Genomic DNA, 20,296 nt, shown 5'->3' on the forward strand with positions numbered 1-20,296 from the left:
CATCAGTTGGGACCTCTATGGACCTGAGCTGCAGCCATGACCTGGAGGAGCTCAGCAGCAACAAGGACAGCAAAGCCCTGAAACAGCAGCACCATGAAGAGGCAAAACGTGCGGACCTTAGCGCTCATCATCTGCACCTTCACCTATCTGCTGGTCGGAGCCGCTGTCTTTGATGTCCTGGAGTCTGATGAGGAGACAACTGAGAAGAAGAAGCTGGAGGATAAGAGATATGAGCTTAGGAGTAAATATAACCTGACTGAGGACAACTACAAAGAGCTGGAATGGGTTGTATTAAAACTTAAACCTCACAAGGCTGGAGTGCAATGGACTTTCGCTGGTTCCTTCTACTTTGCCATCACTGTGATCACCACCATAGGTAGGTGAACCTTCTACTTTGTGTAGGAATATTGTATCTGGCTGCATCGCTTGTGTTCTTCCATGGATCTCCCTGAGAAAGTGGACCAAGGAGGTCAGATAGATGGAGAAGTTCATATCAGGATCAATGGTTGATGGAAAGGGGGACTAACAAACCAGAGAGGGCATGAAAGTGTAGGGACTAAGCATTGGGAGGCCTAAATCTTTCCAATCTGCCAAAACCTAAGCATTGGGTTTATATTCGAGTAGGCAGATCCTGATGGGTCATTTATGTCAGCAGATCTAATGGAGGTTAGTCATTCTTGAAAAGTGTCTGCTGCAGGTGAATCAATCAGTGTATATGCACCAGGAATGTACACCTGCAGTTTGATGAATACCACAATATACCCCTACAAAGGGTAGATATATGGGATTAGCACTGCAGACTGTAGCAGTGATTGGGGACTATGTCAATAAAAAATGTTCACATTTTAAACTGTTTTTTTACATGAAAAAAGTTATTGTTTTGTACAAAAATATGTGAATTGGACTGTTATGTCTTAAAAGTCCCATACCGAATCTCCCTCTCTTTGCATTGTATTGTTTGAATGGGGATGTGGCAATAATTATATATATAGTTATCCCATCTTGGTACAGTAATTGCTTTGGAGAGTGCTGGTTCCAGGGCTGTCATCCTGATCCTGTCTTCACTACTTAGTCCTTGCACTAGTTATGGGAGAATGCCATTCATTTCATACGGGGCAGTGATGGAGGAGGTGGTGGAGTTGCAATCAAGGTGATAGCTTTGGGAATTTAAACAAAATCAAGTCAGCTAGGGCAGTTCTTAGTGGGTATTGAGTAGAATGAAGCAAGATGAGTGAGACTCTGTGTGGGGGGCAGGAAGCCCAGCTGAAGAAGTCAGGAGGAACTCAAGTAGGATTTGTAGGTTTTTAGGGTTAATGTCCTCTCCAGCATGGAAATAAGAGACCCCCAGTTCATTGGTGGCCACCATGTAAGTCTATGGGCGATGATCTACATCTGGCAAGGCAATGAGTCTCCTATTCCTTAATTACCTTTGTAGGTTAATTACCATACCACAATTAATCACAAATTACGCAAAAATAAAATTGATTGCCCCTTTTAGAAACGTGATAACCCAAAAAAGTGCAATCTGATCTTCACCTTTCAATTGATAACCCCCAGTGATCAATGCCAGACTGGGTAATTATAGCTGAGAAACATTTCTTGGAAAACATTCACTCGCTTGTTTTACGCTTCCGAGCGTTCCCTGTGCGTGAATGGAATTTTTATATGCGTGGAGTGATTTTCTAGTGTTTTTGGTGACTTGAATGATAATGTAGTCCGGGCTACGTGTGCTGCTATTTTAAGAAATCATGAAATGAGAGAGTTGACTGCTAAAAAAAAAATGTTATACGTGACCGGAATAGAGAAATCAAAATCAAAGGTGCCTTGTGTTTCTTGGAGGAAGCTGTAGAACCACAGGTATTAGCATACAACCTTAGAATTCCTCTAGGGGTTCCTTGAGCAATGAGCAATTTGGACCCCTCTAGTTTAAGTGACACCAAGATCTTTTTGGGAAGACATTCTTCCCAATGGTCAGCAATGTAAGAGGCATTTTTTCTTCTAGCCATCACCCTAATATATTGTGAGCTGTGGATATAATAAATAGAGAAAGGGTTCCCAGAAGACCTGAACATTTTTCAAGGGTTCCCCCATGTTACAGAGGTCGAGAAAGGCTGCTCTAGATATAGAAACCTTCAGGTTGCAGGGTGTGAACACATTGATAAAGTAAGGTGGAATTTTGAAGATTTACGAAGTCTCATGCCTTGTTGTGGTGTTACAGGTCAAGAAGATCTGAGAATGATGACCAAGGGTAGGATGATCCTTCAACCTACAAAGGTCAAGGGGTGAGATATGGGTCAATGGTGTCCTTCCCCGTCCTTCCCCGACTCTATTGCATTCAGTATAACACAGCTTGTTGAATTTTGCACTCTCTTACGAGATACAGTAGGGTTAGATCATGGCTGTGGACATCTCAGAAGCTTTGGTTTCCACCATGCTGACAAAAAAGAATTCAGATTAAAAAGAACCCATTAGACCAGCATTCCATGGGACCGTAGGGTTCATCCAGAGGTTGCTAGGGGTTCCTTGAGCCTTGTGACCCTCAGGTCAGTTTAAGTGACACTAATCATACCTTTGGCTATCTGTAAAGGTGACGTCTTGGTGGTCATCAGATATAAGAACCTTTGGTGGAGATATCTTCGTTGTAAATACGGTTGATGTTTTGGTTCATATTTATTGTGAGATGATTGATATAGAATCCCAACGACACATAATCATTTCTAGCAGTGCCGGATTCCCAGGGACATCTTAGGCAAACGTGCCGTAGAGACCAGGTATGGTACAGATTGATTTATTTGGACATTAGGATGTGACCAGCAAATGAAGGGTCACCCAATGGTTATTGTTTAGCTATAGGTAGAACCAGGCATGTGGTGTCATCTTCAGGGGTCAGATGGACATTTGTCTTGGTTAGTCCAACATTGAGATCCCTCCCATAATCCCGATTCTGTCCATATGGGGATGGTGGGAAGTATTCATAATAGGCACGACAGGTATACATACCCAGGAACTCAGGACAAAATGAAGGAAGTCCTTATAATGGCAATGGAAGGTGTACAGCACAGGAAAAAGGGGAGTTTCTGATAATGGGCACAGGAGGCATGCAGACCCAAGATCTCAGGACAAGGGTGAAGGAAGTTTCTTATAAGGGGCACAGCAGGTGTACAGACCCAGGAAATCAGCACAGGGATCAGGAAAGCCCCTTATAATGGTCAGGGCAGCTATACAAAATCAAGAACATAATACAGAGAGGGTGAGGTGGCACAGGGCATAGGAGGAGCCCCTTTTTATAGGCACAGAAGGTGTACAGACCCAAAAACCCTACACAGGGATCAGAAAAGCCCTCATAATGGGCACAACAGGTGTAAAGACACATGAACTTAATACAGAGAGGGTGGTGTGGCACAGGGATAAGAGGAGTCCTTTTCAAATAGGCACAGCAGGTGTCCAGACCTTGGCACCCCTTGCAATGGGCATAGCAGGTGTCCAGACCTTGGAACTCATCACATAGATGGTGCAAAGCCAGTGTAAATACCCAGCAACCCAGCCCAGAGATGGCAGGAACCCTTATTAGTCACCTGACTGCACAAACCCCCACCCTAGAGGAACACACCTGCATGTTTTAATGGCGCACTATATACTTGCTATGATCAGGTATTCATAGCACATGGCCGATCACTTTCCCACAGCTTCTTTCTGGTACTGAACCTAATAATGATCTAATTATATGCATAGCCATTTATTCTTTTTGAAGGGTAAAACCCCCCTCTCTTTATTTCCCTATACAAACACTTGAATAGATTGCTCATCTAATGAATCAGACGGCTCCTTATAGTGTAAGTCACATCAGTGGTAACATATGGGGGCAATCAGTGGAATTCATTCCTAGAACATGCTGCTGGTTTCACCTACATAAGGGGACTATTCCTGTGCCTGCTTAGCATTCACTTACCAATCATTCTAATTATTCACAAGGGTTAACCCTTTGCTTGCTAGCTAGAAATAAAAAGCAGCTCCATCTGGGGTCTCCTTTGTATAGATATGTGAATTTCCAAAAATAGGTGATAGCCATAGAATATTTTATGTAAGGAGAATTGATGGCAAGTAATGTACAGAGAAAACTAAACCCTGATAGTGATTTTGCTTTATTTTGGTCTGTTATATTTTATTTTTAAACATATATGTGACAAATGTAAAAAAATCAGAGGACGAACTAGTGGCACCCCATTGTGCTCTCTTCTACAGGAATGCACAGTGTTTGTTCCACCATGGCTGTACTTGTCCAACGTATTGGAAGCTTAACAATCATTTCAGATCTGTGCAGGGATCTGTCCTGGGTTCGACCACAGCTCCATCCTCTCCCACCATTCCAGACCATGGCGACCTATAGCTTTGGCCATGGTGAATATAGTCCAAAAATCTGGGTGCCAATCATGTACTTTGCTGTTACCCGGGAGCTGTCAACCAAACCATATCTGAAATTAGCCATAGTGTGTCCGGATTCCAGACAACCTTGTTAGGAAAAATAGAAAAGGGTGAGGTGCAGTTTTAAAACACCTTCTAGAATGGTGACAACATTGCTCCCTCAGGGGTACAATAAAATGAGCGTTGTCACCTGGCCTAATAGTGTGTTACTGGACAGATTACTAAATACAAGCTAAAAAGGCATCCACTACATCTAAGGACTGGTAAGCTGCAATATATTTCCTGTGTTCTGGAATGTAGAAGGACAGTTACATTATATCAGATGTTTAGAAATGCAATCCCCTTTGATTTAATTTTCCTCCATCATCATTATTTTTATTAAACCAGATTTATCTAGCGCCAACATATTACACTGCACTGTTCATTAAATAGGGGTTGCAAAAGACAAACCGATACAGACAGTGACACAGGAGAAGGACAGGACCCTGCCCAGAAGAGCTTACAATCTAGGAGATGGGGTAAGTATCACAGAATGGGAGAATCATGGCTTCTAGTCCTGTGCACATTATTGCTGCATTTCGTGTGACCCCGGTGAACAATCCTATACATGGCCTCTAGTGTGTGACTGATTGTTTCCAAATACGAAAACATCTGGGTCCGGTCTCTCTTGTGTTATGAAACAATGTGTGTAAATAATGAAGATTATATTCACAGCGAATCGCCCTATCGGAGTCTCTGATCCAGAAATACGAGCAGAGCTATATTTATCCACATTTCCTGGCACTTTTCAGCAAAGTGTAACAAATTAGACGAGAAAAAAGGGGGCTTCGTGAACGAGCCAATGTGGTCGGGTGCGAGAGCAAAGAGAAAAATAGAGAACCTGTGACTGATAAACTCCCCCCAGGGCGACTGTTACACATCATGTGTGAGAGCTATTTATGGAGATGCAAGATGTTCATGCAGAATTCACTGCAGATTCTTCTATAGAAGAGAGACAATGAGGTCCATCAAGAAGGTTGGGGGCTCTCCAAGGAGAAGAGTCAAAGGCCAGGTGACCAGTCAAGGAGTTGGCTTTACGACATGAGTTATTCTCTGAAGATAAAATGTATTTTGTATAACAGATGGATGAAGTTCAATCCAAAAGAATCTTTTAAATATTCATGTAAAGTCATTTTCAGTCTACTTAAATATTCAGCTTTTATTAAAACCCAAATTAGCTTTTAATTGAAATCAGCTAAAGGTATTCCGGGTGCTTCAGAAAGGACCCACATCTTGAGTAGAATCTTAAACCACTTGGTCTTGGAGTCTTCTCCTCCAACATTTTGAAATTTCTATGAGATTGAACTTCAAGGATCTATTTTAAAAAATAAATTTCTTTCTTTTTTTCTCAAAGAATAAATTGTGCTGTAAAGCCAACTCTTTCACTGGTCACCTGGTCTTCAAGTCTTCTCCTTGGAGAGCCCCCAACCCTCTTGGCGGACCTCATGATCTCTCTTCATTAGAAGAACGTGCAGCAAGGATAACTCATGCCATATAGCCAAATTCTTGACCTGTCACCTAGTCTTTAAGTCTTCTACTTGGGGAGCCCCCAACCCTCTTGGTGGACCTCTTGACCTCATGATCTCTCTTTTATATCCGCAGTGAGCATAATTTGTGCAGTAAAGCCAACTCTTTGGCCGGTCCTGAAGTCTTCACCTTGTAGAACCCCCAACCCTCTTGATGGACCTCATTGTTTCTATTCTTTAGCAGAAGCTGCAGTGAATTCTGCATCGTCCAATAGCACCAGGTTTCTTGCTCTCTTTGTGGAAGAAGTGGTCCCTTTGAATCTAGAACCCCTTAAGAAGCTTTTCTCATCCACATTAGATCCACAGGTCTTGCTCTGTAGGAGTCTTGAAGAACCTTTCAACGAAGACCACTGCTTCCCCTACAAAAGGCTATTGGGACTTATTTATTAAAGCTCTCCATGACTATTGCGGGAGAACGCTCCTCCTCCTTTTAACATGAACCTCAAATGAAAGCTACAAATAGTTCCCCTGACCCATGTTTCAAAATCATGGTAAAATGTTATTGGGAAACTGGTAAAGAGCGATGATTTGAGGTGGCATTGGTATGGAAGGAAGGAGATGAAAAAGTTGAAGGACATCTCCAACACTTGGCCTGATTTATTAAAGCTCTCCAAAGCTGGAGAGGATACGCTTTCATCAGTGAAGCTCGTTGATCCAGCGAACCTGGAATGTATTTTTGCTAGCAAATGTTTTGAATCCTGGACCAGAACCTTTCCAGGTTTGCTGGATCACCCAGCTTCACTTATGAAACTGTATCCTCTCCAACTTTAAAGAGTTTTAATAAATCAGGCCCTATGACATAAAAAAAGGTGGAACAAAAATATTTTAGACCCCCTAAAAAAATCTACAATTCCAAAAAAAACACTAAAAGTCTCCATTGTGTTATTTCTTGGGCAACTCATCTGGTTATTGGTAGCAACAACTTATCTGGTCTGAAGCTGCCCTTTTTTCTGAATGACCCACAAAACAGCACCATCATTTTGCAATTAAAAGAAACATTTAAATATTATGGATAAATATTAAAATAAACTCATCTCTTCCCCTCCCCACATTCACAATCCCGTAATAAGTCATGGTGGATGGTCCCTCCGTTAGGATGAACCCGTTGCTGTGTCTTGTATATGTACGGCTCCAGTTCACCTAAAGCAGCTGTAAGATCAGTGAATCCTCATTAACAATGAATAAGACAAACAATGACTTATTGGAAGGCCGTGCTGGAGTCGTTTGTCGTGAGGTCATGAGTCAGGAATAGCTGCTACTTTAGCAGAGACCGCAGTGTAATTGAACAGGGCTACAATTCAATTATTCTTAATAATTAAAGTACGTCCGTGTATTGCATACTATTACGGCTAGATTAAAATGTCATACAGATGTCCTGAGTAATACAAACCTATACAAAGGAGGGGATTTTGTAGAAATGGAGGGTTTATGACATTGTATACAGCCTAAAGAGTACATGTCATTTGTGCAATGAGAGCAGAGTGACCCTGGAAAGTCAAGCAATAACAGGTTCTCTTTAAAAAGAACCTGACATGAAATTAAATATGCTACTGCCATGTCTACCTTGAAGTTGTGTAAATCCTATTATTTCCCTTCCAATTTCAGACTCTGTTTGCTTGGTAAATATAACACTAAAAGTGTTTTGTTATATCTCTTTGAAAAAATTATCTGTTGACTATAGCAGAAAATCAGAGCTATGCCATGTACTTTGCATATTTTCTGTGGTATCTCAAAAAGCCTAATTACTATATATACGCTAAATAAACCCATCCAAATATAAACTGAGGTACCTACTTTTCCTTGAAAGAAAAACAGGAAAACTACCACTACATTGACTTGAGTATAAACCTAGGGCATAGACTGGGTTGTCACTGTTTATGATGGGTCACTTGCTGTTAAAAAATCTCTTGTGCATTACTATTGGCTACGTGTAGATAGCGCTCTGTCCTTATGTCCTTATGCAAAGTTTGTTACAAGCAGCTTGTTTTTGACAGCGCTGATCTGTCTAACCAGCTACAAATGAAGTTCCAGGACATGCCACTAGGGATCACTCAAGTATAAACTAAAATTCTGTTTCTAATGGAATTCTGAAGGCAAAAAATATAAAATACTTATTTTATATATAAGTACATACATACATACATACATACATTGAACAGACAAGTTCTTGTTGTCCGCAGAATAATTAATGTCTATGTTGAAGAAATAAGAGATTGGAAAGTTTAGGTAGTTAGACAAAAGACAAATGGACAGGGCTCACACTATTTATTCCACCAAAATCATGTGCATTGTCACTCCATAATAGGAAATGAAAAGCTTACTGTATTTCTAGCAGATCCACAGATATTGTTCGCACGTGTGGGGTATTTAAAGGGAAACCATAGGGCAAATATCAAGGTTCAATTCCTTTTCTCTGACATACACTTTATTGGGTGCCTCTATGGAGAGACTGGAAATCTTTGTATTGGGAAGGTTTTCTTCATATTCGTGGATAGTAAAAACATGTGACCTTGGGCGGAGGAGTCTCTGAATGCCAAGGCGGTCAGACATGTAAGCCAATGCCGAGGCATTTGGTGGTGTATTTACTGCTGAATAGAAGAAGGGGAAACTGAATTTTGATCCTTTGCTACAGATCCAAGAATAGGACTTCCTGCAGCTAAATACCCCAGGTCACCCGTCACTGGTTTTTATTATAGATGGACACCATACGATGTGATACTGTATATAGGTCACATCTCCATTGAACTCTCATCTCATCCACCTCTCCCCATGTTCCTCAGATGCTGCCCATCCTCGTCAATCTCTCCATCCAACAAATCCAGTTCAAATTCTCCATAACCCGGCCCTTCAAACAAAGGCTCAATTTTTACCAAAAAGCATCCAAAGCAAAACCATCACCCTACTCATGTAGCCCTCGTATTCTCCACCTTGGTCACCTTCTGTCCTCCTTCGTATCCAGGACATCTCAGGAGCTTCACCCATCCTTTGGAAGCCTTCCATACCATATCCACCATTAAACAAGCCTTGAAATTTTCAAATGCACCCTCAAGATTCACCTTTCATTCAAAGCACTCATTTAGTGATTTGTCTCCATTTGACCCCATTTAAACTCCAAGTCTCCTTTTCTAGCTTTCCATTCCCCTTACTTTATGCCTGCAACCCCAATGCCCCCAGGATTGTAGGCTCCCAAGGGCAGAGTCTTACCTTTAGGGTGCCTTATCTGTGCTGCACTCATTCCATTAAAACAAAATGCTTCTCTGTCCATATTTTAGGATTTCTAGTGTTGATTGTTCTTATTGTATTGTGCAAAAACTATGTATCTATCATTGTTGCCCCTTATTGTCTATATCGTGCATTGTGCACTGCCATGGAAGATGATGATGCTATATTAATAAAATAATGATCACAGTAGTTTAAATCGCCTACTATGAGTACAAAACTGATGAAGTTAGAATCAAAATTTGTTCAAGCAAAAATGTCCAATCTTCATTCCATTAGATAAACAGAACAGGGCCTGATTTTGCTATAGTGATGTAGAATTCAAGACAAAACGTGCTTCGGTACAACAGATTCTTCTAGATAACTCTAAATCAAGTTCACTTTGAATGAGCAATAATCACCTACCTATGGAGAGTCGTAATCTCAGCAAGAACCTTTTTGCCCCCTAACCTGTCACATGGCACCTTCCCTAAAATGCTAAAACTTTGCCAATTGGTGAATTTGCCAGGATTCAATAGGTAAAATCCATTTCCTTAGTGTTGTATTAGGCATTCTCCTTTAAATGTCTCTCTTATATCGCAATAGAAATCAATTCCGCTTCCGTGAAATATTTCATTTAAGGAATGTGTTTTGTCCATGATGTGTGTTGTGTTCTGGGGATTATTCTGATCCCGGGATATTGTCTGTTCTTTCATTTCCACAAGGATTTGTGTGTAAATCCCCACATGAGTGCGCCGGGGATTAATAAATATGTGCTGGTTGGAATCGACGGCGGTGATAGAATGTTAGCTTTGGGTTTATGAATGACGTGGCTCACCTACGACAATGCCAAAAAATAACTACGAATGATTGAGATATTTGTATGCTGATCAATAGGCGCATGGCTGGTGTATACAATCAATAGTTCCTCTATGTGGACCGTCTACCTGGCTACCACTGTCTACCCATCAACCAGGCTGGTTATTTAGCTGTAGGTCCTCCCTCTATACCACCAGCCATTGAGGTAAATAACACTAAATCAAATAGTAACCTATTGCTTTAAGAGCATCCACGATCAATAATCAATCACTTAATCAATGAAATGGTATTAGGGAATGGCCATTCTCTGATTTTTGTAGCTGGACTCGCTCCCCAACAACTGCTAGCCAATGGGTTCTTTCCCAATGGATGGTTGGCCATTGTTGGTGATCCAGATAAAAAAAGCATAATATTCCAAGAACAGGTATTCTTTATCAATGTTTCACCAATATAATAATCAATTACTGATTGATTCCTATTGGAATTGGTAGTAATACCAGATTCTAACATCAATTAATGATGTCTTGTCTAATACTATTGTCTATGACTATTGTATAATAACCTTTATATGGTAGCTGGTTATCATATGGTGGCCGGCCAAATTTATTTTTAGGAAGCGAAAAATAGGTAAGGGTTTTTGGGGTCTAGAAGTGTAATTATAAAGGATGGGGACTCATAGCAATGTTTGGTTGGAGCCCCTTTGCTAGCACTCCCTGTGCAACTTTGTAAGCTGTGGGATTTTGCCTGCTTTGGAAAAATGAAAGCAATGTGTGGCCAATCGCCAGGGAGGAAATGGTTTTACTGTGCCCATTTCTCTCTCCTTATTCTTCCTAATTTTCCATCAGTTTTACTGTTTGCTAGTAACGTTGACACTACTGAAACATAGAGTAGTCCAGATCCACCAAACTAGCACATCCATATGTACCATCACAAGAAGGTTTAGTGTGTTGTAAGAGCAAGAAGGAGATACCAGGAGATGGGACACAAGGACAGGGACAATAACCCAGCAGCAAGACTGGTATCTGAGTCTTTGTTCGAGAAGAAACATGAGGAACATTGCCAGAGCTCAACAAGATGACCTCCAATGAGTTACTAATGTGCACTTTTCAGACCAAACTGTCAAAAATTGACTCCATGTGGGCACATGGGCCTGGCATCCCGTTGTGAGACCTGTATGTACATCACACCATGCAACTCTATTGGCATTTGCCAGAGAACTCAAGAATTGGTAGGCACCAATGGCACCCTGATATCTTCACAGATGAGAGCATGTGTGAAAGACGTGAAAGAGTCCAGCATGACCAGTTGGCACAGGAAGCCAAAGTCTGGGAGGGGCATATGCTTGAAAGACAACATAGACCTTCATGTTGTAGCTAACGGTACCCTGACTGGTGTCAGTTACTGGGACCTTACACTGGTGCAGTGGGTTCCTCCAGGACAATGCCCAGCCTCACAAAGCCAGAACATGCGGGCAGTTTTTGAGTGAGAAAGGCATTCATGCAAATAACTGCCCCCTCATTCATCAGATCTGAATCCATCAGAGACCTTATAGGACATCATATATTCAACTCCACCAAGTGGCACCAAAACCCATCCAGGAGCTTAATGATGCTCTGACCCAGAAGAGGAGATCCCCCATAGCGCCACTCGCCCTCTCATCAGAAGTATGCCCAGACATTGTTGTTCTGGAAGTAAAACATCCATGGGAGCTGCATAATATCTATCAATGGAAAGATTTGGCAGTGCATTTCCAACGCTTCAAAGCCCATCAGAAGCAGTGTTTGAAGTGCATCTGAAGTAGTGGAGAATAACCCTTGGAGATAACCCTGAAGAAATCTCTCTCAAATATTTTTTTTTTAAGCTGTCTTTGTCCTATTGGGATATTTCACTTTTAGTTTTTGCTTTAAAGATAGAGCAAAATATTTTGTCTAACTTTTGTGGAAAGGAAAATACTATTTCCATTTTTGCAGTTTTTCTCATCTAAATCTAAATTTATTCCAAAGCCTCAATTATAGTTAAGACACATTGTAAAGCCACCATCAAGTTAATTGCAAAGTCATTGAAGAGTGTGTCATTAATAAGTGGGAGGGGGGTTAAGGGATAGGATGACCTACAGGGACATGACCCAAGTAAAAAAACAAAAGTATAACCCCTTTCTGTATTTAAAAAAACTTTCTCCTGACCCCCAACAGTTTAGATAAGAAAACCTGGTTCAAATGATTTAGAATGAACTTTTACAAAAGTTACAAAACTTGCACCAATTTTTAATGTAAAATCATGTTTTTGTGAAATGTTTACTTATTTCTTGGTAAAGAAATAACAAGATGTGAAATGAAGCCAAACTTCAAAAGTTTTCGTATAAGTAGTCTCAGTATTCTCCCCAGAAATTGTTTTAGGCTGGGTGGGAATAAGCTGTAGGTGGGTGGTGACCCCGGTGTGGTGACCCAACTTTTCAGTAACAACCCAAAAAACAGCCGGGTGGTTACTGAAACGTGCTAGGTGGTATACCCGGCTAAAAGGGCCCGGGCAGAGCACTGATTCGTTTTTTCATCTCCTTTTCTGATGATGGTAATATTTTAAATTTCACATCACTTTTTGTCCCACATATTCAGCAATGGTCAAATAAAGAGGTTCAATCTCCAAAATGAGAACACAGACAATAATATAAATCTGACGGGTTCAAAACCTCCATCCAAAAATAAAATTTGTGATCCACAGTCATTTATTTTTCCTAGAAGTCATTTTTGTTTGGACTTGTTCTGGCTGTCCCATTGGATTCCATTGTAAGACATCAACCTAACGAAAAATAAAGGCCAAATCACATTGCTGCAAAGCCACTGCACCCCTCAATAGCCCGTGGTAACCCCTGGGAGCTCCCCCTTGCTATATAATATGATGTCATTATTGGATTTCATCTATAATGTATGTGAATCAGTGAATTCCCATCTCGTGTCCTATAAAATAATGAATACGGTGTCATAATGTTAATTTAAGGAGCGTAGATTAAATTATTGCTTTCAAATCTCATTAGACCTGATGACTTTTTAATGGTCAGCTTTAATGAGGAAATACATCCACCTTATAGATAAGGACAAGTAAGACTGTGCCAAAGAATAAAGAGCTAGAATCAGGGCATTTTAAGGACCCACTCTGGCCAGTACTAGGACAAGGTCTTAAGGCACCCAAGGCTGGGACCCATTCCAGGTCTATAAATCACTATAATAAAAAAATTAACAAGAAAATGCTCCATTCAGTGACTTTGTCTAGGCTGTTGTGATCAGTCTGCTGTAGACAGGAAGAAGCATTGTCTCAGTCTCTTTCTGAGTGTTCCATTTGCAATATTGTACCTTGGTAGGAAGTCCTATGGTGGGAAGCTTCAGCAATATCTGAGCCGGCAACCCAGTCCTGAAAGAATAAGGTGACCTTGGGTGGCACATGAACTAGGACGGCTCCGTTCTTCTGGTGCATCCTGTACTTACCATGAAACATATATTTGATGTTAGCTCCAGAGTGCTCAGGGGGTTAACAGAAAACAATTTGTTTGATGTACTTTACCCAGCGCTTGTTTAGCCAATACATTAAGCCGCTTTCATCAAACAATAGAAAACAAATAGAAAGCAATCAATTGACGTTGGCTGAGACCGGAACAAACAGCAGGCTGAGAATAAACAGCAACAACGACGCCAGATCGATAGACAAGCTGATTTTACCGTCATTTAGCAGCCCTGGGACTGATAATTACTGATTATAGGGGAATCAGTACCCGCTAATAACAGCCATAAGTAGCGCGGGATGTGATGTCATCAAATATTGACCATTGTTTTATTGTTTCATCCATGTTGGACGTTTCCTTGTAATCTGTAAACCCTTGTTCTGTTGACGCGCTCTTCTGGGAGATGTTCCATCACTTTGGCTTTATTCCTATTGTTGGTTGTCTGGGTTGGCATTTGTGTTTAATGGCACTCCAAACTCAACTTGCTCTGCAACTCACTGCCATGCATTGGGCTAACCATTTATCTGACGTGAATGATGATGTATTTTGGAAGCCATAGTGGGATTTTGCCCTTTCTGTCCTAAATTTTAGGATGTACCAAGGGGTAACAGAAAGAAATTTCCTCTGACAGTGGTAAACCTGGGTCAAACCAAGTCTAGAGGTAAAGGGCCAGTCAATACAGTAATATTTACCTAACGGTGAATCCTGACAGGCACCTCCCTGGCTTTTATTGTTTGATACTCCAACATCAAGACCTCCCTGTTATTTTTCTGATGCTAATCCTATCCAAATGGGAGTTTTGGTTCTTCTTACTCACCTTTGTGTGTTTTAATTCCTCCCGTTCCATTCCCTATTATTACAAATACACTATGTGGCCACAAAATAGAACAACCATCTCTGTACTGGGGTAAGGGCCTTGAACCCTATCTGTGTTCCAACTATAATTCCATTGTACTATCCCCACCTTGATGTTATAAAAACTGTTCATACATTGAGCCATATAATGAAAGTGTAACACCTGTGCAGACTTCCTGACACCAAAGATGGGAATTTGTTAATGAAACAGATTGGCTCAACACATTTCACAGCTCCTGACCTTGGTAACATTTGCAGTGTGACTAGTTTAGGTGTTTGTGCTGTTTGAATATAAATGTTGTTGTATTTCCTTCACTGGTAAAACTAACAAAGAAATTTAAAAGGCTGCAAAACATCTTTAAATTGAAGAATAAGAACGTCCAATCAAATTTGGTTTTAGAATGAATATCCAACAACCCCTTGATGTGATCCTATGTAGCCTAAATAAAATATTCAGCAGATTTTACCAATGGAAAAATAGAAGATCAGGTTGTTGATGTCTCTGCCATCCACTAAGCCCTAAATGATCAGTTTAGGAAGTTATTGAAACTTTTTGGTAAACTTACCACAATTCTAATGTTTCCTGGGAATGTTTTTTATAGACAAGCAAAAAATCGTTTAGTTATATTTTTTTTGACCATGTGAAGCGATTTACTAATGTTTAGGGTTTTTCGATACGAGTTGGTGATAATAGATAAGCGGTAATGGATTATCAGAGGAAGGCTCAATCATGTCCCAGTCTATTGTATATGGTTCCCATCCCGTCCAAGTGGTAATCACACAATACGCACAGACGGTTAGATGGCTGGTACAGATAATCCCCCCAGTGGATGTCTCAATAAGAACACGGGGTCATTATTCAAGGGTTGTCCTTACACAATATCAGAATCAATTTTACTGTGTTATTCTTTTTCACCCAATAAAATTTCGCAAATGTGATTACAAAGGTTTGTTATTCTGCATTGTTAAAAACTTCCAAACTTTGGTTAGAAATATTTGATAGCCAAGGTTACTGGTCCTCTGCTTGGAGAACTATCTATGGTTTTGGCTATAGAGCTGGGTTACTCAACCAGAGCTTGCTAGGGGTTCCTTGAGCAATGAGCAGTTTGTGCCCCTTAGTTCAATTGAAGTGACACAAATGATCTTTTTGGGTATCTGTAAAGCTGCGTACACACTTCCAATTTTTATCGTTGGAAATGAACGACGAACGAACGACGAACGATCGATTGGGCAAAAATCGTTCGTAAAAAAAGTAACCAACGACGCCGACGAACGAGGATAGTCGTTGGAAATGAACGACCGGACCGGCGGATCGGATTGGACGACGATCATTGACCATCTATCTATCGTGTGTACGGTCGTTCATTGATCGTCCATGGTCTGAGCATGCGCGGTGAACGAACGTTCGCTCACTTAATGTGGTGCACGTCACTTCCTGTATCGTTCAAACAATCGCATCTATCGTGTGTACAATATCTGCGAACGATCGTGACGTTATCTGTATGTACAGGATCGGTGCTAGACGATCGTTCGCAGATATCGTGCAGGATCGTTCGTCGTTCGTTTACCAACGAAAATAATTGGAAGTGTGTACGTAGCTTAAGGGAGACATTCTTTCCAATGGCCAGCAATGTAAGAGTAATTCTTCCAAATGATCACTATGCCAATGTACTGTGAGCTGTGGATTTAGTAATTTTAGAAGGGGTCTGATGGTTCTTTTTAAGGGTTCCCCTTTTTAAAAGGTTACATAGTTAGGTTGAAACAAGACATACGTCCATCAAGTTCAACCTCTAGGCAAAAAAATATATCCTAGATATAAACCCTACGGACAGTTGTTTGACAAAAGAATGAGCGACTCCAACATCAGGCACGAAAGGTTGTACATTGTATGCAAGGGATCTCTCAAGTATGTATTTAACAGTTTTGTGAAATTTTAATGGTTTCCTTTAAGATCCATAAAAAACATTCTTATCCAAAAAAAAAATAGTTTTGCTATTAGCCTTTATAGAAGGAACAAATAATTGGTAAAATTTGCCTTCTATTGACTTCAATGGAGTTCTCATCAAACTCATTAACTCATCAGCGCAGTCAATCTTCTAGAGATCTTCCATCACTAACTATAGAGAATTTTGGGGTACAAGGACTGCAGATTATAGAAACCATATAGGCTCAGGCTTTATTTACCCATGGTTCTTTAGGCCATGCTCAATGTCCCACGGTGTTCCTTAGGTCAAGAATATTTCAGAAGTTGCAGTGCGGTAATAGTGGATAGATTGGACTCATGAGCTGGAGAAGTGACCATACTGCCTCCATTATACAACTAATTTGTCTTTTGCTTAATTAGTAGACCTGACAGGGTCTCTTTAAGTGGGTGAACCATAAATGTAAGGTGAGGAATCATTTGTCCTATGGAGCGCCGGGCTCATTGTGTAACAAACATCAAAGCCTTCACAGCGTTCACCATCCATTCACCATCTTCTGGCTCGGAGCTCAGAGACTCTAAATCTAATCTGAATGTTCTGCGTTGTTATCAAATTTTAGCGTTTTACTCAGTTGGGCTTGATGGGAACAACGATAAGGAAAAAATCCCCTATGGTGACAGGCGAACAGAACAGCACACGGTTATTATGTAATACTTATTAAGCGGTCACCAGAGGGGCCGGCTAGCTGCCAGGCTTATCTTACAGCTGTAATAGACTGAGCTTTTCACAAATAATTATGTTCAAGCATTCTTTGAAGGTTGCTCTTGTTGTTTCCTTTCTATGATTTTATTTTTCTTAAAGCAAACATTTTTCCTTGATTTGGAGGCCACTATTGGAAATCTGGAGGCCGCCATTGGAGACCTACTTTGGAAATGCCAGTTGCCTGACTATATAACGCACCTTCGGAGCTGCAAGGGAATATGGAACAAAGTCATTCTGGGTTAGTAAGGGTCAATATGACAGCCAAGCTTCATGGAATCATTATTTTATATCCTTTTTAATTTATTTTATTATATGACTGCTGGTTTGAGAGGTTTGTGAGGGTGACCATACTGTAGCAGGAAAGGCATTCTCAGGATTTTCTCAAGCTCCTCAGATGGATCCTTCAAAATGTGGGCCCTATTTTCCTCTTGGTTTGTATGAGGTATGACCCTTTATGTTTCCTCTGGGACAGGGTCTTAAAGGGGCATGTATTCACATATATTCCGCCTGTTCCTCCTCTGCACATCACCTGCCATTCCTTTTGTGGTACCAACTCGCTTGACTTTTTTTTTTAGCTAATGTCACCTCCATTCCTCTTTTAGGTATTGGCATTGTCTGCAGACCTCAGGTTCCTCAGGGGTGTTTAGAGGTCATTAATGTCCACCCAGCTGCTTCATTTAAAAAATCCTTCTAACAATGGCCACAATTAACAATGCCAATTAAAGATGGCGACTCTTCTCATCAAGGCCACCAATTAGGCCTTTCCTCTCATAGACATTTGACGTTTGTAACCGGAACAAGTTTACCTATTGGAAGATTGCCCCTCTCTACTTATTTGGAACCCTTTTGTACATTTAAAAATTTATGTAGGGTCACCCATTTTTGCCCCATCCTCAAAACTCACTATAGGATGGAACAGGAAGACCTTGAACCTTTCATAGTTTACTTTCTGTGTGTGTTTCTTATTTTTAAGAGATTTACCCTAACTCAGTGCTGACAGTACATTATCTGTCCAATTTGTGGAATTGGTGCCGCACCAGTACTCCGCTCCATCAGTTGTCATCCATTCCAACAAATGGACCTACTCCTGGTTTCTCTGGGCCGAGAGCCAGCCTCTCCATATCAGACTCCGGCTAATAAAGTTTTATGAAGTAAAATGTAATTTATTATTTTAGTTGCAGCAAGACGTCCATTGTCACAGCGAGATAACTTCACAGAAGATTGAGTGACCGTCGGCGGTATTTAATACAGAACGTACACGGTGTTCTATGTCTCTTCATACAGCCCTGCCTCAGTGATTTCATCATTTATCTATGGCTTAAAAAGAACTCCATATTTAATGACAGCTTGGAAATAAATGACTTCTTATATACATGGTGCAAAGAATATTGGATCTGAGCTTATAAATTAAAAAGTTTTAGATTTATTTAGTTAAATAGACCTTTACTGAATGTTGAAGGTTAAATGGACATCTGATGTCTTCAAGTGGTCAATGTATTCCCCACGTCTTTATTTCATTCAATGTTCGGACTACCAGGAGCTATAGGTGATAATTTTTATGTTCCAATTCACTCACACAGTCCTTGGAGATCATAAACTGCTACATACAGGTAGTTCAGGTCCAATATACAGAGCAAAGGTCCCCAGACCAGGATAGAGAACAAAGAGATCTTTGAGGAACCCCTTAAGATGTTGATTTTGTTTTCTGGTCAATGGCCTGGTTCCTAACTTGGTTGGATGGTGAAGATCCATCACTCATCTCCCTATTGTTATGTATTGCAATAGAACCAGTTTAGCGCTCCCTGCAGGTCCATCATTTCTGAATAAGACTCCTTCTGTGCAGGATTTCACCACAATTACACCACACCAGAATTAAACCTCACACTGGGCTGACCTTCGCCATTATGTGCAACTTACCGTACAATTGGGTCCTTCTCCAGTGCTGTTCCATGCAAACCTTTCTCCCACCTCTGCCCTCTGCCTCCATCTTCCTTGATGCTACTTCCAGGTTCTGACCATTGGACCATCTTTTTGGACCATTGGATGCCTCGTTATAATATAGAATGGCTCACCTTAGTATCCTATTAGCCCATAACTTTAATGGATGACCTCAATGGCCAATAAATAGTCACTATGGGCAAGGAATGTTGACGGTGGGGGTAAACTTCCTCTTTAATTGGCTGATGTTTTTTGAAGGATATGTAAACCCTATTATGGAGAATAGGAGGGAGAAGGGGGGGTTTATACCTTATTGTGGGTGACAATGCTTCTTCTCCGTAGATTCTGTACAATAGGTTGACCAACAACTTCTTTGAATTAATCTATGGTTATAGGAGTGAACAGCCTAGGGTGACAACGCTGCTCCTCCATACATGTAAAGTGAAGAATAGTTGTCACTCTAGGATAAGAAGTGGTTCACCTGGTGGAAATAAAGGAAAAGGGCTGGTAAGGTAAACAATTCTGATTCTAGGGTTTAGACATACTTTGATATTTGAGTGTAGTTTCTCTTTAAAATGAAATTCTAACTTCTAATTGAGTTCTGGTATTTGGTAAATGATTGCAGTTTGATGTCTGACACGGCTCGAGAGATGATCCAGATTGAGGGGCTTTGTCAGCAGGTGGGAATAAGCCGATTTTTGCTGAACAAACACGACATGAAGATTAGGTTATACAACACCGGAAAATGGATAATTACAGGGAGAGGATGAGTCACGGAGGTAAGGAAGGATTCATCGTATGGCAGAGTATGGGTAAATCCCTTCATCGCTTCTCATATTAGGGCACAGATAACTGAACATTTTCCCAGTTCAAGTCAGTGGGGTAGAGTTGGTCTTTAAGGAAGTGTTATTGGACTAGTGAATATTTTCATTTTCCACCATGCGGGGTTTTCAATCCAGGGAAACCATAAAGCTGAGATCCAGCTTCGCATGGGAGTGACCACTCTCTAATGGATGGATGGAAGTGGGAGGTGTTATATGTGGTATGGGCGGGATCAAGGTGGGATGACCAATAGTAGCTCAGAGGATTATTTTTCAGCCTTTTAACTTATTACACTCTGGTGTAGAAGAAAGAAACAAGAAGGAATGAGTGAAGGAAGGAAGGAACATAATAGAAGGCAGGGAACAGAAAGGGAGGGAGGGAGGGAGGAAGATAAAAGAAGGCAAGAAACAGAAAGGGAGGGAGGAAGGAAGGAACGAAGGAAGAGAAAATAAGGCAGGGAACGGAAAGGGAGGGAGGAAGGAAGGATAGTAGGAAGGAAG

General features: G+C 40.8%; 1 protein-coding gene across 1 annotated transcript in view; it reads left to right on the forward strand.

Moving 5' to 3' along the window:
• Window positions 1–6: 6 nt before the first annotated feature.
• KCNK3 (potassium two pore domain channel subfamily K member 3) overlaps window positions 7–20,296 on the forward strand; it is a 52,122-nt gene continuing 31,832 nt past the window's right edge. Inside the window, exon 1 of the mRNA XM_072407258.1 lies at window positions 7–376. Coding sequence (XP_072263359.1) covers window positions 94–376 — 283 coding nt within the window. The 5' untranslated portion in view covers window positions 7–93. The remainder of the gene's footprint in view (window positions 377–20,296) is intronic.

Source organism: Pyxicephalus adspersus, chromosome 4, assembly GCF_032062135.1.
Source record: "Pyxicephalus adspersus chromosome 4, UCB_Pads_2.0, whole genome shotgun sequence".
Lineage (NCBI taxonomy): Eukaryota > Metazoa > Chordata > Amphibia > Anura > Pyxicephalidae > Pyxicephalus > Pyxicephalus adspersus.